Raw genomic sequence first — 25,188 nt, forward strand, 5'->3', positions numbered from 1 at the left:
TTGGACTGACTTGGCTCTACTTCTTCTAGGTTGTTTGTTTATTTGGTGGAAGCTTAAATTACTGACTTGAGAATTTTTTCTTTCCTAATATGAGCATTTATGGCTATAAATTTCCCTGAATGCACTGTTTGATATGCTATATTTTCATTTTCAAAAATGTTTCAAACAATGTTCAAAACATTTAAAAATTTCCCTTGAGACTTCATCTTTATTCTGTGTATCGGAAATGTGTTGCTTAATTTTTAAATCCTTAGGGATTTTCCAGGTATTATTCTGTTGTTGATTTCTAGTTTAAAAAACTTGGATTTCTGTTAAAATCCAAGAATATACTTTGTATGATTCTGTTCTTTTACATTTGTTAAGGTTTGTTTTATGACTCATAATATGGTCAATTTGGTGAATGTTCCATGTACACTTGAGAAGATGTGTATTTTGCATTTGTTTATAAATTTCCATTAGCTTAAGTTAATTGATAGTACTGTTCAGGTCATCTTTATTCTTACTGATTTTCTACTTACTTATTCTATCAATTATTAAGAGAAAAGTATTGATATTTCTAAATAATTATATTTATTTAATGGATTAATTAATTATTATTTATTATTAATTTTTTATTGGATTTATTTATTTGTCCTTTCTGATCTATCCATTTTTGTCTTGTGTATTTTGAAGCTTTGGTTTTTGGTGTATACGCATTTAGAATTGTTGTATTTTCTTGGAGAATTCACCCCTTTATCATTATGTAATGACCATCTTCCTTGTTTGAAGTCTACTTTGACTGATATAAATATAGCTATTCCAGTTTTCTTTTGGTTAGTGGTTTACATGATGTATTTTTCTTTATGCTTTTACTTTTTACCGTTTTTTTTTTTTTGAGATTTTATTCATGTATTTGAGAGAGAAAGCACAAGCGGGGCAGAGGGGCAGAAGAAGAGGGAGAAGCAGGCTTCACACTGAGCAGTGAGCCTGACTTGGGTCTTGATCCCAGTACCCTGGGATCCTGTCCTGAGCTGTTAACTGACTGAGCCACAGAGGTGCCCCACTTTTTACCTGTCTTTAAGTATTTGTATTTAAAGTGGATTTCTTATAGACAGCATATAATTATGTATTACTTTTTAAAATATTTAATCTGATAGTTTTTGTCTCTTAACTGATGTAGTTAGATAATTCACATTTAAAGTGATTATTGATATAGTTGGATTAAAATCTAGCATCTTGCTAAGTCTTTTCTATTTTTCCACTTGTTATGTTTCTTTTTTCCCCTTTTCTTGAGTTAATTAAGCATTTTTTATAATTACATTTTATCTCCTATAGACTAATTACTTTTCTCAGGTTTTAAAGTTTTAGCTGTTGCCCAAGGATTTAAAATATACATGTTAAATTGATCTGAAAGTACTTTCAAATACTGAACTGTTTCACATGTAGTATTAATATCTTATAATAGTATATTCCTAAATCCTCATTTTAAAGATGTCATTTTATTGTGTTTGTTTGTTTGTTTGTTTTTTGGCTTCATGGTTTCTGATGAGAAGTCTATATTAATTCTTATCTGTGGATTTTGTAGGTGATTTGTCTTTTTTTCTTTAACTGCCTTTAGAATTTTCTCATTGTCTTTGGTTTTCAGAAGCTTGAGTATAATATAATTAGGTATGGTTTGTTTCTTAAGAGTTTATCCTGCTTGTTATTCTCATAGATTGGATCTGTGGTTTGGTGCTTATTCATTCATTGCTTATTCATATAGTTCCTCTGTTCTCTCTCTTTTCTTCTGCAGGTCCAATTACATGTACATAAGATCGTTTGATATTGTCTTACACTGCTTGGATGCTGTATTTTAATTACAACTGTCTTATCTGAGACTGTTCTTGATTATTGCTTTAGCTCTTCAAAATGTGGTTTTTTTTCTCGCCATTTTGTAGGGCTCATAGTTTTGTTTTGTTTTTTGTTTTTTGTTTTTAAGAAAACTGAACATCTTGTGTGGGACATAGGAAATAAGCATGCTTTTCTTTCTGCTAGCCTTTTCTTTTTTCTTTTTTCTTTTTTTTAAAGATTTTATTTATTTATTTGACAGAGATAGAGACAACCAGCGAGAGAGGGAACACAAGCAGGGGGAGTGGGGAGAGGAAGAAGCAGACTCATAGTGGAGGAGCCTGATGTGGGGCTCGATCCCATAACACCGGGATCACGCCCTGAGCCGAAGGCAGACGCTTAACCTCTGTGGCACCCACGTGCCCCTCTGCTAGCCTTTTCATGTGGGGGTTTTGGTTAATCTAGTCAGGAGTTGGGCTGAACTTGAGGTTTCTTGTTGCTAAGGTTATCCTCCTTGAACCATAGGCTTCAAATTCCTCTAGAACATCTCGTGTCTAGTGCAAGGGCTAGTTTATCAGAGGTGTTTTCTCAATGTCTGGACTCCCCTTGGCTTTCATTCTTCCCTTTGCATTGCATCCCAAGAGAGTCTGTCTTTCCCAGCTCTCCCTGCTATACTATATGTCATTTATACTCTATACTGGTTAGCCTGATGGTGAGGGAGGAAATGGATTCTCTGATGTTACAATGAAGCCTCAGTCTTAGGCAAGCACTGTGTGCCTGGGTCTGAGGGGTGTATGGCCTTTTCAAGGGCTCCCCTTTCTTCCCTAGCTGTATTTCCAGGCCCAGCACAGGTTCTTGCCCTCTCCCAAGGGCAGTGTTTTGTTTTATTGGTTTTTCCCTGCTCTGTTTCTCAGAAGCAGTAGGTTTTTACCCGTGCCTTAAGGTGACAGCTTTTGTTGTTCCTGTCTCTGCAGATCGAGTCTTCTGTTCCCTAGAAGAGAAGGGTATGGGAGATTTGGCAGGGGCTGCTGCTTCCCTTCCCCAGCCAGTGTCCAGAAGGAAGCCAAAGTACCTCAGGCTTGTTGGCTTAAACAGTATTTATTTTCTCACAGTTCTGGGGGCTAGAATCTGAGATCAAGGTGTCAAAAGGGTTTGTTACTTCTGCGGCTTCTCTCCTTGGCCTGTAGATGGCTGACTTCTCTGGGCATCTTCACAAGGTTTTCCCTCTGTGTGTGTCTGTATCCTAATCTCTTCTTATAAGGGTACTAGTCATATTGGATTAGAGTCCACCCTAATAATCTCATTTAACCTTAATGAACTGTTTAAATACTCTTTTCCCAAATATAATCATATTCCGAGATACTGGGCATTAGGAGTTAAGGGTATATGTGGGGGGCACAATTCAGCCCATAACTAACCACCCTCACCCAAATTTAGGTCTTTCTTTCATGCAAAATATATTAACCCCATGCTTGCAGCCTCAAAGTCCAACTTATTTTTTTTTAATTCCAGCATCAACTCTGAGCCCAAAATCCCATCTAAATCTCATTTAATACAGGTAGAGATGAGACTCTAGGTACGATTCATCCTAGGCAAAATGCTTCTCTAGGTATGAACCTGTGAAACCAGGCAACAAGTTATCTGCTTCCAAAATACAATGTAGGATAGGCACAGGAAAAACAATCTCATTCAAAAAGGGAGAAATTGGAAAGAATAAAGGGGTCATGGATGGCAAGCAAGTCCAAAACCTTGTAGGGCAAATTCCATTATATTTAAGGCCTCAGAATAATAATTAGGCTCTAAGTCTTAATAATAATTCTCTGTTCTCTATGTCTACCAGGGCAGGCTTCCCTTTCAGGCCCACCAGGGTGACAGCCCCATGCCCTCAGACCTGGCCATTGGCTCTGACTCCTCTGGAACCTAGAAAAAGACAACACAGCCCTGTCCACTGGGCCTTTGTGCCCACAGTAGTAATGGTAGCCTGCTGACCTCTCAACCACCTTCGGTGTCATTCCTCTTTTTTCTTGAAGGATCATGTATATTTGCAGCCTGATAGCTCTGTTGGCTTATCCTGTAGAATCCCAGAAGTCCAACAGCTTTCCTTCATTTTGCCTCAGCTCTGTTGCCTTCTGTCCAAGTCAGTAGCATTTCTGCTAGTATAAAATTTTTAAGAACCTGTTGGCCTCCCATACAATTTATGGGAGCCCAAGCCATTAGACAAGAGGGTCCTCCTTGGATCTTACCTAGATAGCCCCACCCCTATTCCTGGCTTCTGTTGAGGTGGTTGAATGGATCCATAAGTCACTCACCAACAACCTCTGTAGCAAATGATTGTCCAGCCACATCTTCAATGTTCTCTAATCGCACTTTCTCAAGTTTTACAATATAGGTAGGCTGAGAATTTTACAAATCTTCAAGTTCGGGTTCCTTTTTGCTTAACAATTCCTTCTTCAATTTATCTTTTTCCTCTTATATTTCACTATAGGGGACAAGGAGAAACCAGACCATGCCATCAACATTTTCTTAGGAATCTCCTCATCTAAATGTTGGGGTCCATCAGTTGCAAGTTCTGTTTTCCACAAAATACTAGAACTCAATTCATCCAAGTTCTTTGCCATTTTATAATAAGGATCAACTTCCCCTTACAGTTTCTGATAACATTTACTAATTTCCACCTGAGATCTCATCAGAAGCATCTTTAACGTTCATATTTCTAACAGCAATCTGTTTATGGTGACATTTGTGTTCTCTAAGATGATACAAGCTCTCTCTCCAGCTCTTCTCTTCTTTTTCTGAGCTCTCACTAGAATTACCTTTAATCCCATATTTCTATTAACAGTCCCTTCAAGGAAATCTAGGCTTATTTTTAGCAAGCACTTCAGGGTTCATCCAGCCTCTCCCCATTACCTAGTTCCAAAGCCACTTCCACATCTTTAGGTATTTGTTGACTAATAACAAATCACCCCAGTACCCCATTTCTTGGTATCAAAATCTGTATTAGTTTCCTTGGACTGCCATAACAGAACACCATGGACTGGGTACTTAAACAACAGGCATTTATCTTCTCACAGTTTTAGAGGCTTAGACATCCAAGATTGAGGTGTCATCAGGGTTGTTTTTATCTGAGATTCTTTTCTTGGCCTGTAGATAGCCATCTTCTCCTCCTTGTGTCTTCACATGGTCTTCTCTCTATGCTTGTCTTTATTCAAATTTCCTCTTTTTATAAGGACACCACTCATTCTGGAGGCCCTTTTGCCAAATACAGTCACATTCTGAGGTCCTGGGAGTTGGGACCTCAATATATGAATTTTTTGGGGGGAGGTACCCAATTTACCTGTAACAGAAGGTTACTGAGGATTCTCCCCAGTCTTCCCACAGAACATGTGGTGGGATTTGTGGAGGTAAAATCTGCATAAAGATGTAAGACCCACCACATCCATTCTAGCCCAATATGTTTTCCTATGTGTTCTTTCCCACATCTTTAAAAAGGCACTGAGAAATAAATGAAGATAAGAGAATAACCCACACTCAGTATAAAACTATCATTTGTATCCATTTAGGATTCACTCATATAGGGGTGTTCAGTAGTTTATTCTCCACTTCTTTTTTTCTAAGGTTTTTTTTTTCCTTTATGGTTTCTTTTTTTTATTGAGGTACAATTGACATATAGCATTATATTAGTTTCAGGTATATAACATAATGATTTGATATTTGTATATATTGTGGAGTAATCACTACAATAAGTCTAGTTAACATCCATCACCACACTTAATAACAATTTTTTTCTTGTGATGAGAACTTTAAAAAAAAGGTTTTTTTTTTTAAGATTTTATTTATTTGACAGAGAGAGAGAGAGAGAAAGCACAAGAAGGGGGAGCGACAGGTAGAGGGAGAGGGAGAAGCAGGCTGCCCACTGAGCAAGGAGCCCAATGCGGTACTTGATCCCAGGAGCCTGGGATCATGGCCTGAGCTGAAGGCAGATGCTCAACCAACCGACTGAGCCACCCAGGTGCCCTTGTGATGAGAACTTTTAAGATCTACTCTCAGCAATGCTCAAATATAAATACAGTATTATTAACTATAGTCACCATTCTGTGCATTACATCCCCATGACTTATTTGTTTTATAACTAGAAGTGTGTATCTTTTGACCCCCTTTACCTATTTCACCCAACCACCCCATCTTCCCTTCTTCCCTCCTTCCCTCCATCTGGCAACCAGCCATCTGTTCTCTGTTTCTTTGAGCTTTGGTTTTTGTTGTTGGTTTTTAACTTTTTTTTTTTTATGATTCCACATATAAGTGAGATCACATGATATTTGTCTTTCTCTGTCTGATTTATTTCACTTTTTATAATGTCCTCAGGCCTACCCATGTTGTCACAAATGGCAAGATTTCATTCTTCTTTATGGCTGAAATATTTAATTTCTCATAAGTATCACATCTTTACCCATTCGTCCATCAATGGACACTTACTTGGTTTTTATACATCGGCTATTGTATAATGCTGTAATGAACATGGGGGTGTTTTATCTTTTTTAGTTAGTGCTTTGATTTTTTTTCAGATAACTATCCAGAGGTGGAATTACTGGATCATATTTTATTTCTATTGTTAATGTTTTGAGGAACCTCTGTACTGTTTTCCATAGTGGTTCCACAGATTTACATTCCCACTAACAGTGGGTTCCTTTTTCTCTACATCCTCACCAACACTTGTTTTTTCTTGTCTTTTTGATAAGAGCCATTCTTACAGGTGTGAGATGATAGATCATTGTGGTTTTGATTCACATTTTCCTGAATTATTAGTGATGTTGAGCATCTTTTCATGTACTTGTTGGCTCTCCATATTTCTTCTTTGAAGAATGTCTATTCAGATCTTCTGCCCATTTTTAAATCAGGTTACTTGTTTTTTGCAATTGAGTTGTATGAGTTCTTTATGTATTTTGGATATTAACTGGTTATCAGATATATGATTTGCAAATATTTTCTCACATTCAGTAGATTGCCATTTCATTTTGTTGATGGTTTCCTTTGCTGAACAGAAGCTCTTTAGTTTGATGTCATCTCAGTGTTTTTTTGTGTGATTGTTGCCTTTGCTTTTGATGTCAGATCCAAAAACCATTGCCAAAACCAACATGAAGGAGATTGCTGCCTATGTTTTCTTTTAGGGATTCTATGGTTTCAGGTCTTACATTCAAGTATTTAATTTATTTTGAGTTAATCTTTATGTAAGGTATAAGATAAGGGTTCAGTTTCATTGTTTCACATGTGGCTGTCCCTGTTTTCCTAACACCATTTGTTGAAGAGACTATCCTTTCCCCATTTTATATTCTTGGCTCCTTTGTTGTAAATTAATTGACCATATATGTGTGGGTTTATTTCTGGGCTCTCAGTTCTGTTCTACATTGTTTGATTTGTGAATGTTAAAACATTATTGCATAGCAGGGATAAATCCCACTTGTTCATGGTGAATGATTTTTTTAATGTGTTGTTGAACTCAGTTTGCTAATATTTTATTGAAGATTTTTGCATATATGTTCATCAAGTATATTGGCTTGATATTTTCTAGTCTTGCAGTATGCTTGGTCTGGTTTTGGTATCAGGGTAATGCTGGGTTTGGAAAATGAGGTTAGAAATACTCCCTCCTTCTACTTTTTGGAAGAGTTTGGAAAGGATTGGCATTAGTTCTTCTTTAAATGTTTGGCAGAATTCATCAGTTAATCCATCTGGTCCTGGACCTTTGTTTATTGGGAGGTTTTTGATTCTCTATATTTCATGATTCAGTCTTGGCAGGTTGTATATTTCTAGAAATTTATGTATTTCATCTTGGTTGTCCAATTTTTTAGCATATAATTGTTCATTGCAGTCTCTTATTTTCCTTATATTGATGTGGTATCAATTGTAACATGTCCTTTTTCATTTCTGATTTTATTTATGTCAATCCGCTATCTTTTTCTTGGTAAGTTTAGCCAATTGTTTGTTTATTTTATCTTTTCAAAAAAACCAGCTCTTAGTTTCATTGATCTTTTCTGTTGAGCTTTTAGTCTCTCATTTATTTCTACTCTGATCTTTATTATTTCCTTTCTTCTATTAACTTTCGGCTTAATTTGTTCCTTTTTTTATTTCCTTGTGGTATGAAATTAGGTTGTTTATTTGAGATCTTTCTTGCTTTTTAATGTAGGCATTTATCACACAAACTTATCTTTTAGGACAGCTTTTGCTGCATCCCTTAAATTTTGATATGTAGTTCAATTTTCATTTGCCTCAAGATTTATTGATTTCTCTTTTGATTTCTTTTTTGACCCATTGATTGTTCAGTGGCATGTTTAATCTTTATATGCTTTTGAACTTTCCAGTTTTCTTGTTTGTTAGTTTTTTTTAGATTTTATTTATTGATTTGACACAGAGAGAGACAGCCAGTGAGAGAGGGAACGCAAGCAGGGGGAGTAGGAGAGGAAGAAGCAGGCTCCCAGCGGAGGAGCCTGATGTGGGGCTCGATTCCAGGACTCCGGGATCACGCCCTGAGCTGAAGGCAGATGCTTAATGACTGAGCCACCCAGGCGCCCATCCATTTTTCTTGTAATTTATTTCCAGTTTTATACTATTATAGTTGGAAGAGAGCTTGATATGATTTCAATCTTCTTATAGTTATTAAGACTTATTAAATAAATATTTACAAATGTTTTATCCTCTTGTTGGATTGACCTCTTTATATTGATCCCCAATATAATGACCTTCTTTGTCTCTTATTACAGTGTTTGTCTTAAAGTCCATTTTGTGTGATGTGAGTATAGGTATCCCAGTTTTCTTTTGGTTTCCATTTGCATGGAATATCTTTTCCATCTCTTGCTTTCAATCTATGTATGTCCTTACATGTGTAGTAAGTCTTTCGTAGGCAGCATATAGATGGGTCTTATTTTTTTTACCCATCCCACTACTCTATGTCTTTTGACTGGAAAATTTAGTCCATTTACTTTTATTTATGTTATTTAAAAAATTTTTTTTTAGATTTTATTTATTTAGTTTTCAGAGAGAGAAAGAGAGCATGAGTACAGGAAGCAGCAGGCAGAGAGAGAAGCAGGCTTCCCACTGAGCAGGGAGCCTGACTTGGGACTTGGTCCCAGGAGCCTGGGATCATGACCTGAGCTGAAGGCAGATGCTTAACTGACTGAGCCACCCAAGCACCCCTCCATTTACTTTTAAAGTAATTATTGATAGTTATGCACTTATTACCATTTTGTTCATTGTTTTCTGACTGTTTTATAATTCCCTTGTTTCTTTATTCTTTTTTTGGTCCCTTCTTTTGTGACTTGACGATTTTCTCTAAAGGTATGCTCAGATTCCCTTCTCTTTATCTTTCATATACCTACTATACATTTTGCTTTTTGATTACCATGAGGATTGCATAGAACAACTTAAATTTATAACAGTCTATTTTAAGTTGGTAACAACTTAGTTCAAACACATTCTAATATTACATTTTTACTACCCTCCCCCACATTTTGTGTTTTTGATGTCAAAATTTATTCCTTTTTATCTTGTGTAACATTACTTTTTGTCTTAAGGTATGTTTCGACTATTGTTGATATTGCCATACCAGATTTCTTTGTTTAATATATAAATAGTATATCATTTTTGTGTCATCATTTTACTTTTAATTTTACTGTAACTTTAAAAAATTTAATTTATTTAAATTCAATTAGCTAACATATAGTGCATCATTAGTTTCAGAGGTAGTGTTTAATAATTCATCAGTTGCATGTAAATCATATCATGTGTCCTCCTTAATGCCCATCACCCAGTTCCCCCAGGCCCCCACCCACGATCCCTCCGGCAACCCTCAGTTTGTTTCCTATAGTTAAGAGTCTCTCATGGTTTTTCTCCCTCTCTGATGACTTCCCATTCAGTTTTTCCTCCCTTCACCTATGATCCTCGCTGCTGTTTCTTATATTCCACATATGAGTGAAATCATATAATTGTCTTTCTCTGATTGACTTAATTCACTCAGCATAATACCCTCCAGTTCCATCCACGTTGATGTAAATGGTAAGTATTCATCCTTCCTGATGGCTCAGTAGTATTCCACTGTATATATGTACACCACATCTTTATCCATTCATCTGTCAGTGGACAGTATTTATCATATTTTGCTATTTATTTCTTATATCTCAGATATTCTATTTAGGATTATTTTTCTTCAGATTGAAGTTTATCCTCTAGAAATTTCTTTAGGGGCACCTGGGTGGCTCAGTTGGTTAAGTGTCTCACTTTGGTTCAGGTCATGATCTCAGGGTCTGGGATCAAGCCCTGCATTGGGGTCCCCACTCAGTGGGGAGTCTGCTTCTCCCTCTCCCTCTCCCCCCCCCGATCTTTCAGCATATAATCTGTTGAATTTATTATTGCATTTAAGAAGTCCTCTGTCAGGCTAACTCCTCTGAAGGTGATTTTTACTCTCTTGTCTGCTAGAAAGAATTTTGTCTTTTGAGCACCTGGGTGGCTCAGTTCGTTGAGCCTCCAATTCTTGGTTTTGGCCCAGGTCATAATCTCAGGGTTCTGAGATCAAGCCTCATGACGTTGGGCTCTTTGTTCAGCAGGGAATCTGCTTGCTCATTTCTCTCCCTCTCCCTTGGCCCCTACCCCCATTTGTGCACACGTGCTCTCTGTCTCTAAAATAAATAAATAAATCCTAAAAAGAATTTTGTCCTTGTCTTTGGTGTTTTTTTTACTTTGACTGTAATTTGTTTATGTGTGAATATATTTATTCATTATTTTTTCCAATTTGTTGAACTTCTTGGACCTGTGTATTCTCAGCTAGTATCTCTTCAAATATTGCTCCTGCCTATTGTCTCACTCCTTTCATTCTGAGATTTCAACTACAGTTATGTTAGACCTCATGTGTGCTTTATATCTGTATTAGTTGGTGTATTTTTTCTTCTTATGTTGCCTTTTGGATACTTTTTTTTTCCTGATCATCACATTCTAATATGTACTGATTCTCTTTTGAGCTATATCTAAGATCATCCGTTTTATCCAACATCTTTTTTTTTTTTTTAAGTATCCAACATCTTTTTTGTCCTGAATGAGAAGGTGGGTCCAAATAACATACATTATCATTATTGAGATTGAAAGTCTTCTATTATATCTTTTAGTATGTTTCTTGATTCATTATTTGGTTTATTCTGTTCAGGGACACAAGTTTTATATAGTTCCAAATTCTTCATCTGTCTTTCACCTGTCCTTTGTCCATTTCTCTCTAATCCTTTCTACTTTATGTTCATTTCCATTTAATTTTGTTTACTTTTCACTACTTTTTATGTCCCTCACAGTGTTTATTTCCTTTTTAGCTGCTTCCAATTTTGACTTAATATTTTCTATTTTATCTCCTTTTTTTGTTTTGTTTTGTCTACAAGGTTATATTTTAGCTCCTCATGTTTTCTTATCCTGTGCTCTTTGAGTACTTTTAGTTTTGTCTAGTGCTTCAATTTATAGAGGTAATTGTTTCATTGAGGTTTTTAACTTCACACCAATATTTTTGGGTCACAATTTTGCCCTGTTCCGTTGCAAGTTTTTAGTGTTTCTTCTCTTTATTATTTTTTTATTTCTCTTTTTTTAAATTTAAAAAATAGATTCTGTTCTTATTCCTTTTTTACTAATACTCTTCCTTGATTAGATGAGCTCTTATTGGCTCAAGTACTTAAGAGAAATTCCTGTAAGTCTTTAAGTATTTGACTGCATTTCAGGGTAACAATATATCTTAATGGCACATTGTTGTATTCAGGGATGAGTTCTTTTCTTTACCTACCTCCCTTTTCCCATTCCTAACTCTCCCAGGGAGGCAGTTGAAATTTTAAGACTGATGTCAGATACTTCACAAGCAGACTTCTTTCCACTATTATTTTTTATTTGTGATTCTGCAGTAATTCTTTTCTTTCAAGCTTCTGATACATTGTATTATGCAAAACGTACTCTTTTTACCAGCTTGTGAACCCCATTCTGTAATTACAAATAAGAAATTGTTGATATACTATAGGGTATGCTTTTTACTTGGAAGAAATTTGTGCTGGTACTCTTTCCTAAAGTCTTCAACAAAAAGCGTTTTCTTTCTACATTTGTTCAACACCTGATAGAATTTCAGGGCTTTAGCACTCTTTCTTTTTAATTTATGTTTTGAAGTTTCGTATGTCAACTAGATTCATGGAAGATGTTGTTTGTGTTTCCATTTCTCATTCTTCATTATGATTTGGAGAATTTCCAAGAGGAGAATGTCAACTGCACAATAGCACAGTACCACTTTAATACCAGAAATCAGTCCCCTTTAATACAAATGGTATTTATTTAATAAAAATTTCCAATGAAAAATAATAACTATCAATAAAGAAGAAAATGGAAGCCAGGGAATATACAGGTAATTCAGGAAACAATATAATATCAAAAATGCTTATTAATATGCATAAAGATATATATAAGATTATTTATGCATGAGATAAGAGTAAGATATTAAGAAAAATGGATACTCAGAGAACCAAAAGAAATCTTTGAAATTAAAATCTAATATTTAAATTAAAAGTTAAATATGAATTGGAGGTAAAGTTGAGGAAATTTCCTAGAAATAGTACAAGTCAACAGGATATAAAATATGAGACAACATAAATGTCTCATAAGATCAATTTAGAAGGCCCAACACCTTAATAATAGTAGTCATGAAAAGAGGACAAAGAACACAGAGAAAAGGAAATTACAAATAACTAATGTAAGAAAACTTCCTTTAACTGAAGGATATGTATCTCTAAAATGCCCCTCAAAAGGTCAACACAATAAATGATTAAAAAAACCCACCCACATTTTAAAATTAACATTATTCCGAGAGAAAAACCATAGGCTTACTATATACCAAGCAATGAGAATCAGATGAGAATAAGGATTTTAAAGTATTGCATTGGATGATATAAAACAATGAAATAGACTTTTAAAATTCTGAGGATAAATGAATTTCAACTTAGAATTTTATACTCAGTCTAAATATGTAGAAACTAGATTGCAGAATAAAGATATTTAAGGGCTCAGGTTACTTATTTTCTATTCACCTTTTTTTTTTTTTTAAAGATTTTCTTTATTTATTCAACAGAGATAGAGACAGCCAGTGAGAGAGGGAACACAAGCAGGGGGAGTGGGAGAGGAAGAAGCAGGCTCATAGCAGAGGAGCCTGATGTGGGGCTCGATCCCAGAATGCTGGGATCACGCCCTGAGCCGAAGGCAGACGCTTAACCGCTGTGCCACCCAGGCGCCCCTCTATTCACCTTTTTTATGGAAATGTTTGGAGAATGGAGAAATAAGGGATTAAGCCAAGATAGAAGAACACATAAGATCCAGAAAACATTGTACTCAACTCCAAGGATCAGCTAAGAAAAGGCCTTGGAGGGCAGGTCTTCAGGCTTACAGTATGACCATTCTTTATCATGGCAGGATGCTGGAGGACTTCAGGAGTAAAACTGAGAATGCACAATATGAATGCCTGACATATTCCCCAAGAGAAACCCACCATAATTTTCCATTGTAACGTACATGGGACAGTAACTGCCCCTCCTGCTGTGGAGAAGATGTCAACTTATTAAAAAAGAACCTGCATTATTCGGCAGCATTGAAAATGTTAGGCTAGAAGTGTAATGCAGGTATCAGCAAGTATCACCAATAATATGATTTTTAAAAGAGCTGCCTACGTTTTTTTTTCTTTTTTCTTTTTTTTATAGATTTTATTTGTTTATTCGACAGAGATAGAGACAGCCAGCGAGAGAGGGAACACAAGCAGGGGGTGTGGGAGAGGAAGAAGCAGGCTCATAGCCGAGGAGCCTGATATGGGGCTCGATCCCACAATGCCGGGATCACGCCCTGAGCTGAAGGCAGACGCTTAACCGCTTTGCCACCCAGGCGCCCTGAGCTACCTATGTTTTTAGGCAAGAGTTCAGAAGTTTTGAGAAATGGAATTGCTTTGATTTGTTCTCCTCTAGAATAAGTCATTTACATTCCAGATGCAATATGGTGTGATGGTCAAGAGTGTGGAGTCTGGAGCTAGTCTGGCTGGGTTCAAATCCCAGTTCTAGCACTTCTAGCTGAGTGAACTTGGATGGGTTATCTGACCTCATTTTCTTCATTTGTAAAATAAGACTCAATATGTACCTTACAGTTTCTTACACAGAACAAAGTAAGTGAAGTACTTCAAACAGTACTCAGCTCATAGTAAGAGTTTGATAGTCAGTAGTCATTTTAATATGATAATTGCTTTATATAAATAAAAAGCAGAATCCATAAAGACATAGTAACATTTATGAATTGTTACATATCAAATTGTTTATTAACAAATACATACAAAGTAAGAATTGTTAGAAATAAAAAAAATAAAAATATAATTACAATGGATCAACAACACAGATGAGGTAGAATAAAATTTAAATAAAGATATGGAGAAAAATTAATGAAATACTTAATAGGTAATACAATTTAGTAGCTGATAGTTCGGCTTAGACCTGGATTTGAGTTGTAGCTCTGCCCTTACCAGCAATGTGATCTCTGAGCCTCAGTTTTTTTCTTTTTTCAAATTTTTATTTAAATTATAGTTAACATATAATGTAATATTGGTTTCAGGACTAGAATTTAGTGATTCATCACTTACATATAATACCCAGTGCTCATCATAACAAGTGCCTTCCTTAATACCCATCACCTATTTAGGTCATCCCCCACCCACCTTCCCTCCATCAACTCTCGGTTTGTTCTCTAACATTAAGATTGTCTTATGATTTGCCTCCCTATATCTCTCTTTTCCCCCCTCCCATATGTTCATCTGTTTTGCTTCTTAAATTCCACATATGAGTGAAATCATATGGCATTTGTCTTTCTCTGACTGACTTATTTCACTTAGCATAATACATTCTAGCTCCATCCGCATTGTTGCAAATGGCAAGATTTCATTCTTTTCAATGGCTAAGTGGTATTCCATTGTGTGTGTGTATATATATATATATATATACCACACCTTCTTTATCCATTCATCAGTTGGTGGACATTTGGGCTCTCTCCATAATTTTGCTATTGTTGATCATTCTGCTAGAAATATCAGGGTGCATGTACCCCTTCGAATCTGTAATTTTTTTTTTATCCTTTGGGTAAATACCTAGTAATGCAATTCTGGTTAATTATATTGGGTCATAGGTTAATTCTATTTTTAACTTTTTGAGGAGCCTTCGTACTGTTTTCCAAAGTGGCTGCACCAGTTTGCATTCCCACCAACAGTGTAAGAGGGTTCCCCTTTCTCCACATCCTTGCCAACACTTGTTGTTCCCTTTCTTGTTAATTTTAGCCATTCTGAGAGGTGTGAGGTGATACCTCATTGTGGTTTTGATCTGTATTTCCCTGATGACAAGTGATGTGGGGCATTTTTTCATGTGTCTATTGGCCATCTGGATGTCTTGTTTGGAAAAATGCCTATTCATGTCTTCTGCCCATTTCTTAACTGGATTATTTGCTTTTTTGGGTGTTGAGTTTGATAAGTTCTTTATAGATTTTGGATACTAGCCCTTTATCTGATATTTGAAAATATCTTCTCCCATCCCATAGGCTGCCTTTTAGTTTTGTTGGTTGCTTCCTTTTCTATGCAGAAGATTTTTATCTTGATGATGTCCCAATAGTTCATTTTTGCTTTTGTTTCCCTTGCCTCTGGCAACATGTCTAGTAAGAAGTTGCTACAGCCGAGATCAAAGAGGGCCTGTGTTCTCTAGGATTTTGATGGTTTCCTGTCTCACAGCTAGGTCTTTCATCTATTTTGAATTTATTTTTGTGTATGGTGTAAGACAGTTTTCCACTTTCATTCTTCTGCATGTGGCTGTCCAGTTTTCCCAATACCATCTGTTGAAGACACTATCTTTTTTCCATTGGATATGCTTTCCTGCTTTGTCGAAGATTAGTTGACCATGCAGTTGTGGGTCCATTTCTGGGTTTTCTCTTCTGTTCCATTGATCTATGTGTCTGTTTTTGTGCCAGCACAATACTGTCTTGATGATTACAGCTTTGTAATATAGCTTGTAGTCTGGCATGGTGATGCCTCCTGCTTTACTTTTCTTTTTCAGGATTACTTTGGCTCTTCAGGGTCATTTGTAGTTCCATACAAATCTTAGGATTGTTTGTTCTAGCTCTGTGAAAAATGCTGGTGGTATTTGGATAAGGATTGCATTGAATATATAGATTGCTTTGGGTAGTATAGATATTTTAACAATGTTTATTCTTCCACTCCATGAGCATGGAATGTTTTTTCATTTCTTTGTGTCCTTTTCAATTTCTTTTACATATGTTCTGTAGTTTTCAGAGTACAGATCTTTTACCTGTTTGGTTAGGTTTATTCCTAGGTATGTTATTGCTTTTGGTGCAATTATTAATAGGATTTATTCTTTAATATTTTTTTCTGCTGCTTCATTATTGGCAAATAGAAATGCAACAGATTTCTGTATGTTGATTTTATACCCTGTGACTTTGCTGAATTCATGTATTAGTTCTAACAATTTTTCGGTGGAGTCTTTTGGGTTTTCTACATAGAATATCATGTCATCTGCAAATAGTGAAAGTTTGACTTCTTCCTTGCTGATTTGGATGCCTTTTATTTCTTTTTGTGTCTGATTGCTGAGGCTAAGACTTCCAATACTGTGTTAAATAGTAATGGTGAGGATGGACATCCCTGTCTTATTCCTGACCATAGAGGAAAAGCTCTCAGTTTTTCCCCATTGGGATGATATTAGCTGTGGGTCTTTGGTATATGTGAGCTTCAGTATCTGTGTCAGGAATTGCTGTCAGGTCCTGGTTTATCCAAAGCCAATTATTTTAAAACCAGCCTCACATATGACAAGGTTGGAATAATAGATGGTGCTGTCCAGATACAGCAGTGAGGCATATAAAGTATAAAGCATATGGAGAACATGAATGTTTAGGAGAGGTGGAGAAACCAAAGCTATGAGTGATGGTAAAGGTGCTATGGGTGATGGGAAAGGAGAGAGAGCGAAGCACTGAATTTTGAAAAAGTGAACAGCATGAGTTCCTTAAATTCTTATCTTTTCTGATGTTCTTTTTACATTTTCTCAGACTTGATATTTGATTTGGTTTGTTTCTAGAGAAATAAGCCCATTATGGTCATGGAATACTGGGTCGGCTGGTTTGACACGTGGGGAGGTAAACACATGGTTAATAATGCTGAGGGTAAGTGTTTTGCAATGTTTGACCCCAAGTAGAGGTGGTCTTGAGTTATGGATCATTCACGCATTTCTTTGCTAATTAATTAGCTCATTCAGCCATAACTATTCATGCAACACTTATATGTACAAGGACTTGGCTAGTCTTGAGGGTGCACCGATGAATAAAAATGACCTGGTTCCTACCCCCAGGTAGCTTTATTTAGTAGAGTTGACGGATAATTAAGAAGTAAATCAAGGGTTCCACATCTGACCAGTTCTTTGAAGCAAACAAACAGGTGCAGTGATGGAAAAAACAGGAATAGGCCTGAAGAGGTAAGGCAAGGTGGTTATGGAAGGGTCTTGGAAAAGCAACATCTCTGAAGAAGGGGATGCATTTGCTAAAAGTCTTAATAATCTCTGGTAAATGCACAGGCCATTGCTATGGCGTTGTCAGTTAAGTGGTAGTCATTGTCAGGAAACAGCATGCAATGATGGTTGAAAGCATGGATCCTGCAGCCAAGGAGATAGGGATTTCAGTCTCAGCTCTGCCAGTCTGCATGACTAGCTGCATGAGTCAAGGCAGCTTTGCTCGTCTGCTAAGTCTCAGTGTCCTCACCGAGAACAGTAATTACCATGTAACCTACTTCGTAGGGTTGTTGTGAGGATTAAATGTGGTAAACGACTCAGAATAGTGCCTGGCAGATGTTGACTTAATAAAAGTATTTTGCTACTAAAGATATTTTGTGGTCGATATTATGCAAACAAGCTCACTTGTACCAGAAGTAAAGCAAACCAATGAAAAATACCAGGTAACTGAGGAAAGCCTGCTTGGGCTGAAACAAAGCAAAACAAAACCCACTATCAACAAACAAGTTGTCAGGCACTATGCTATGTTTCTTACCTATATTCTTTCATCAGTTCTATGAGGGAGTAGGAATTAGGACTTTCACTTAACAGATAAAGAAGCAGAGGCTCTGAGAGAAAAATAGGCTGTCCAAGTTAACGCAAGTCGTAAGGAGCCCAGCCAGAATTGAATCCCTTATCTGACTCCCTTTAACCAACTCCCTATGACGGCCAGTGGAAAGTTGATCATACCTGCTAAAATCATGGTGAAAAAATAAGAGTTTCTGTGGCTAAAGATTGGGAACGGCTACTTGTGGACTATTGCAGTGGTTATATATTACCCTAGAAGGGAGTAATGAGATTATACTAATTATTTGTACAATTTCAAAAAATTTTTATGAACATTAGATATTTAATGAACATAAGGGTTCTTAAGCTATTATTTAATAGATATAACGTGGAGCCAAATTATGTCCATACTCTGGGGAAAATAATTTTAATTTTTTTTTATTTTTATTTTTTTTAAAGATTTTATTTATTTATTCGACAGAGATAGAGACAGCCAGTGAGAGAGGGAACACAAGCAGGGGGAGTGGGAGAGGAAGAAGCAGGCTCATAGCGGAGGAGCCTGATGTGGGGCTCGATCCCATAACGCCGGGATCACGCCCTGAGCCGAAGGCAGACGCTTAACCGCTGTGCCACCCAGGCGCCCCGGAAAATAATTTTTAAAAAGGCTTTTCATATTGACAAGACTTGGTTTCCAGGAATAGTTTTGGCCAATTCCGCCTATTTTCTGGTTAGAATCTTGGTGGAGGTAGAAACACAAAGCAATTAAGTTGATCATGGGGTGGGGTTGAGAATAAGATTTCACCAGAGACTTCTGACTTAATTTTTAATTTTTCCTGTGTTCTTGTCTTTCTCCTCTACAGATGTTGAGGAAACTGTGTCCAAATTTATCACATCTGAGATCTCCTTCAATGTATATATGTTCCATGGTGGAACCAACTTTGGTTTCATGAATGGGGCCACATATTTTGGGATACACAGAGCTGTTGTCACTAGCTATGGCAAGTGCTTGCTCTATGGTCACCTCCCAGCATAAGGGGTACTGGAGCTTTACAGAGGAGGCTCCAAAACCATGTACTGAACATCATTGAATTCTTGACATAATCTATGCTGAGCATTCAGGATATTCCTATCTATTTTCCTTTCTTCTGTGATGTTCAGAATGCCCCTAGCAGGCTGTTATTGCAGTAGATGGGGTGCCCCAGACCTAGAGCCCTGCTGCATTCATCATATATATTGACCCCTTGGCTGGAACCTTCTAAGACACACAGAATACAAATGGTGATTGCTGTGCGGGCACTGATAGGCATACCTGGGGAATCCAGATTGAGGGAAGAAAAGGGTATCCATTAGAAAGTAAAACAGAAGGATGAGTCCAGTGTCTTGGCAGCCTCAGATCCCCAGGAAGGGTTGTGAAAAGTGTTCCCAGAGTGGCATAACCCCCCTCCCCACCACACACACACACACACACACACCAGCCTGGGATGGACTGTCCAGGAGGTGGGGAAGATGTGTCTTCTATCTCCTGGTATCCCTGGCCCATCTCATGCCAGCAATGCTGAAATAGGGTCTGTTGTGGATGATTAGCTGGCCAGTGACAACACTCTGGTGTTTTGCAGACTATGATGCCCTGCTGACAGAGGCCGGGGATTACACCAAAAAATACTTCAAGCTTCAAAGACTCTTTAGATCTGTCTTAGGTACTCAGCAATCATTTTAATGTGAGGGATGGCTGTCCTCATTAGGTGGAAGGGTGAGGGAAGGGAAGGCTCCCCCATGGGCAGAAGCTTGGAGCCTTAAGGGCAAGGGCAACCTTAAGTTCAAATCCCAGTTTTCCCACTTAAAAGATGAGTGGCTTTGCATGAGTGTTTCAAGCCTCCGAAGCCTGTTTCTTCACTGAAATATGAAGACAATGATATTCATCTCCTGTAATGACTGTGAAGATTAAGTAAGTTACTGATTGTAGAGCTCTTAGTATGATGGCATGGTACCCTCACATACAATAGCAAAAGCCATCCTATTTAGTTTTATTTATTTAAATAAAGTTAATAATCTACTATGTGCTAGAAAATGAGCACTGGCATTGCCAGAAGGCACAAGTCAGGGTTCTTGCCCCTGACAGCCCTCAGTCCATATGACCAACATTATTTTATAGAGGTCTATAGCTATCACAAGCATACAAAACTTGTTCCAATTTAGTAATTTCAGTTTCTCATCACTCTTGGAGAAGTATACACATATCCTAGGATAGGACCCATTTATCTTGTTGTTTCTGGGATATGAGAGTTCATGGGTAGAGATGGGGAAATTTGGAGAAGGCAGTAGTTATTTCAGGCACTTCTTGCCCCATGGCTTATTTTCATTTCAGCAATGCCCCTGCCCCCTTTACCCGAGCTCACTCCCAAGGCTAAGTATCCTTCTGTGAAACCATCCCTTTACTTGCCACTGTGGGATGCCCTACAGTACTTAAATGAGGTGAGTACTATCTGGCACTGGAATGGGGGGTTGGCTTTTGGGGCATGGGGGAGAGGCTTTAGACCACAGAATAGAGATTCCTTCAAGGACTTTTTATTGTGAAGGGTGGAAATAAATCTTTTAGATTTTGTCCAAATTTAGAACTATGGGGTAAGAACCACAAACTTTTTCTCTGGGTAGATTGTAAAGGGGTTTGAACTTGAAGAATGAGTGGGGGTGGGGGAAAACAGGATATTAGAGGATCCTGTTTCCCAGCTCAGATGACCGTCTGGTAGATGCTCTTAGGTGGGACTGCATGATCCATAGGGGAAGACTGAGAGCCAGGAACCCATAAAACTGAGTTTCTGACTCTTTTCACCATCAAATAAACCAAGTCACTGAACTTTTATGTGTCCATACTCTCCCTTTAAAATTAGACTACCTGTCCTATTTTGAAAAAAAGGTAAAAATTGTTTGAAATTGTTAACTCTTGAATTCATATTAGTTTTACCTCTGCTGTCACTGTTTTAGATAAATATAGTTATTGGCACATTGTAGATGCTAACTGTTTGCATTAGTGCATAATTCTTGTTTGACTTCAGTTGTGTTAAAATAAAATTTATTCACTCCATTAATTCTCATGATTATAGCAATTGTTCCCTCTGTGATGCTCCTACTATGCCCTGAGTTTCCTGGTCAGTGGAGATGATGCAAATCATCATAGAGCACTGGTTTTAGTATTTTTTTTTTTAAAGATTTTATTTATTTATTTGACAGAGACAGAGACAGCCAGCGAGAGAGGGAACACAGGGGGAGTGGGAGAGGAAGAAGCAGGCTCATAGTGGAGGAGCCTGATGTGGGGCTCGATCCCACAACGCCAGGATCACGCCCTGAGCCGAAGGCAGACGCTCAACCGCTGTGCCACCCAGGCGCCCCTGGTTTTAGTATTTCTTATCCGAAGAACTGTTGGGGACCATTAAGAGGTACAACAAAAAATGACAAGGATCCCAACTTCTCATTACCCTGGCTCCTGTTTCTGTCATGTCTCTCTCATAGCCAGTTATATCTAATAGACCAGTCAACATGGAGAACCTCCCTATAAACGGTGGGAATGGCCAGTCCTTTGGATTCGTGCTTTATGAGACTTCCATCTGCTCTGGAGGTTCTCTCTGTGCCATTGTTCAAGATACAGCACAGGTAGGTGTCAACAAGCTGTCTATGGAGGTAACCAGAACCTGACTCTGTTACTGGGGAGTGTAGTCACTGGTCACTTTTACTGTTAGGTGGTATTTTCAAACACCTACTCTTTGTGAGGCATTGGGAATATAAAGTCAAACCAAAGAGACTTGTTTTTGGCTTTATCACAGCTTAAGCCTATGAAGTCCTTCCTGTTCAGCTTCTAGCCATCTGTGATCACCAAGGCTAGTCTCTTCCTTCAAAATGACCTGCTTCCTAATCCAGAGCCTCTCCTCTTCCTTTGGGTGGGCCTGTAGTCTGATGCTGGCTCTTCTTTTGCAGGTGTTTTTGAACGAGATAAGTATAGGACTTCTGGATGATCATACTGAGAATTTGAATATTCCTGAAATCATGGTATGTGATTCAAGAGTCTGGGTGCTGCCCTAGACCTTTGACTCAAATGCAAGCATAGCCTGGTCCTGAGATGGACTACCTCCTTTCGCTGCCACTGCCCTTTGGTATTGCTTCTCACTTGCAGTTCGATCAAGTGCTTGGGGCTATAAGTGTCACTGCATCTCCCAGGCCCAGCTGTAGCAGAGCTGCAGCATACATGCTTCGGTGCAAATGGAATTTCCCCATTAGGCCCTGAGTCAATCATCAGCCCTTGGTTGGGTCTCTGATCAAAGGCACACAGCTGAGTCTCTCTGCCTTTCCTAAGGCAGACCAGCAGATGAAAGGGAAGACTGAGTTTGGAACAAGAACACAAAGGGTCCTCACGAGAGAAGAGGACTGCTGTGCTCTGGAGCCCCCTTTTCCCCCATTTGCTTGTCTTTCCATCTGGGACTCAGAGAGAAGAATGGCTTCTAGAGTAAAAGCTCTGTGAGGCCATGTAGTCTCTTTGAACTGGTCTATCTCAAGCAGGAATGCCAACTTCCTTCTTCCTTTTTCTTCTTTTTTTTTTTTAGGAATGTCAACTTTTAAGGATCCTGGTAGAGAATCGAGGACGAGTCAATTTTTCATGGAAAATTCAAGATCAGCGGAAAGGTGGGAAAGAGGCTGTAATCTCTCTTTGTGGTTACTTGGATCCTAAGATTAAGGCAATGTTGCAGTTGGGAGGAGAAAACAATCCCCTTGAGCAGTGAGATACCTGGGTCCCAGGACCGAAGACTCCCTCTCCCTTGTCCTGCCTTCTCCAGGTCTCCTGGGTAGAAGAGCAGAACAGTTAGATTGGGCCCTGGCCTATTGTAGAGCAGGGCCCAGTCTCCCATTGGGAATTTCAGAGAAAGTTCTGATATTAAGTGGGAAGCTTTCTTGGTAATATGGAACCATACCACAGGAAACTTTGGTCATAGCAGGTCAGACAAGTGTTTGCCCTTCTGGCTGATTTCTTGTCACAGGCATATACAGTCTGCATTTCTTTATCCCAGACACTGGAGAATGTCCAGTCTCTGTCCGTATTTTTTCCTACCTTCACCTGCAGGATTAACTGGATCAGTTACCATCAATGATGTTCCTCTGAATGGTTTTGCTATCTATTCTCTGGAAATGACAATGAGCTTCTTTGAAAGGTATGTTCCTCCTTATGCCTAAACACTCGAAGGGATCAGGGGTCTCATAGATGTCAGACTCTTCACTTTGCTGATGAAGAGCTAAGATTCAGAGAACTGAAATGATTTACCCAGGATTATAGAGTGCTTTGGGGTCAGGACTAGAACCCCAGAACAAGTCTCCTGACTCCTGATTTTAATGCTTCTAGTCTAATACATCTCCCTGGATCAGAATCCTAGTCCCCTAGTGGGGAAATCCAGGGTCAGTGTTGGCACTAGAGTGGGGAAGTGGTTTTTTCTCTTCTTCAAGGCTCTGCTCTTCCTCCAGGCTCCGCTCTGCCACCTGGAGGCCTGTCCCAAAGCGGTATTTGGGCCCTGCCTTCTACCTTGGTACCTTAAATGTTGACTCTTCACCCAAGGACACCTTCCTGAGTCTACTGGTAGGTGAGCTGCCCTCATCTGTTCTGGTGTCCCAACCACCTTTTCTTTTCAAAAGAGTCTTAAAGCAAAGCCATAGTGTTCCTTGCGGGAATGCTTCCCCATTTTCCTTGTTTTTCTTTTCCTCATTTCTAACAAGACTTCCAACATTTCTCAGTCTTCCTAATGTATCATTATTTAAAAAATAATAAGTCAAAACACAATGGAAAACCTGAAGTAATAAGATAGAGCAAATGATGGAATTTCTCCTTCCAAATTCCTTTCTACTTTTCAGAACTAAACACTACCTATGGCACTGGACCAAAGTGGGCTGCTCCTTGGTGAGTTATAGACAGACTACATGAAATGGAGTTGCCTCACCAGTCGTTTATTTATACAAACAGGAGATTGTGAGGCATAATTTCTAAAGTCCTGTCTCCCTGAAGATGGGAAAGCAGACCCTTTTATTAGGGCTTGGGATAAATATTCAGAAGGGGATTTTAACATCATCATGAGACTGAGGTCACTTCTGGTACTTTCTGGTTCATCTGCACAGGTGTGGCCCTCAAATGTTTCTTTTTCTATTCTAGCAGTCCATTAGTTTCTTTCTAAAAGGTAAAATTGACAACTAAGCAGAAGCCTCTAGGAGTTTAGTTCCTAAAGATAACATTGACAGGCAGAAACTTCTACTAGAAATTTCCTGAAATCAGGGGGTTAGGCTGGTGACACCAACAGTTTGTGGGATTTCATATATAACTTTGCCTAAAGATATACACAATTACTTTTTACACTAATGGGTTCATTCCCTAAATTATATGCTGCAACTTGCTTTTTAAAAATACTGTACTTGTATAACTTTTTATGTATAAAACACACATAGTGACATAAATGCACATAATAAATGCACAGTTCAGTAAATTATCACAAAGTGAACACCATGTACTTCTTTTGAGATGAAAAAAATAAAATATTGTCAGCATCTCTCCCAATCACCGTCTTCCCTTGTCTCTAAAAGCGAGCCATTATCTTGACTTCTAACACTCCAATTCGGTGCTTCCCTTTTTACTTCATGTAAATTGAATTGCAGACCATGCCTTCTTTTTTTGTGTGGCTTCTTTTTTGCTAAGATTCAACCATTAAGTGATGTTATGGTGATTTATTCATTTCCAATATTGTATGGGGTTCCATTCCATAAAATACCATACTTTATTTAATCATCCTACTGTTGATAGACATTTGTATTATTTCCAGTGTTTGGCTCTTATAAATATTAAGACTTCTTTTGTGTTTATGTTTGTGACTGAGACATCTTTGTCATGTTTTGGTACCAAGTTTTACAACCCCCGTAAATGATTTGGGAAGTAGAGTCTGTGTAAGCCTGGTATTACTTCTTACATGTTTGGTAGATTTCACTAGTGGAGCCATTTAGGGCCGATATTTTCTTGGTGAGAGAGTTTGTAAGTGTGGATTAAATTCCTCCAAGATTAACGTACTAGTCAGATTTTGTTTCTTTAAAAGTTCGTTTTCATAAAATTTATTTTTCTGGGAATTTTTCCATTTCCTCTGAATTTTCAATGTATTATGTTTACTTCGTTCATTTTTAAAGTCTAGATCATCTGTAGTAATGTCTCGTTTTGTCTTGGTAAGTTTCATCAGGACATTACCAAATT

At 37.9% G+C, this 25,188-nt stretch overlaps 1 protein-coding gene across 2 annotated transcripts in view; it reads left to right on the plus strand.

Annotated features, from left to right (window-relative positions):
- LOC100471178 (beta-galactosidase-1-like protein 3) overlaps nucleotides 1–25,188 on the plus strand; it is a 52,734-nt gene that overhangs the window by 17,862 nt on the left and 9,684 nt on the right. For both annotated transcript variants that reach the window (XM_034666119.1, XM_034666120.1), the window contains exons 10-18: nucleotides 16,956–17,040; nucleotides 18,788–18,925; nucleotides 19,544–19,624; nucleotides 20,293–20,399; nucleotides 21,435–21,575; nucleotides 21,897–21,968; nucleotides 22,520–22,598; nucleotides 23,035–23,122; nucleotides 23,430–23,541. In XM_034666119.1, the coding sequence (XP_034522010.1) occupies nucleotides 16,956–17,040; nucleotides 18,788–18,925; nucleotides 19,544–19,624; nucleotides 20,293–20,399; nucleotides 21,435–21,575; nucleotides 21,897–21,968; nucleotides 22,520–22,598; nucleotides 23,035–23,122; nucleotides 23,430–23,541 (903 nt within the window). The remainder of the gene's footprint in view (nucleotides 1–16,955; nucleotides 17,041–18,787; nucleotides 18,926–19,543; nucleotides 19,625–20,292; nucleotides 20,400–21,434; nucleotides 21,576–21,896; nucleotides 21,969–22,519; nucleotides 22,599–23,034; nucleotides 23,123–23,429; nucleotides 23,542–25,188) is intronic.

This window comes from Ailuropoda melanoleuca, chromosome 8, assembly GCF_002007445.2.
Source record: "Ailuropoda melanoleuca isolate Jingjing chromosome 8, ASM200744v2, whole genome shotgun sequence".
NCBI classification, from domain to species: Eukaryota; Metazoa; Chordata; class Mammalia; order Carnivora; family Ursidae; genus Ailuropoda; species Ailuropoda melanoleuca.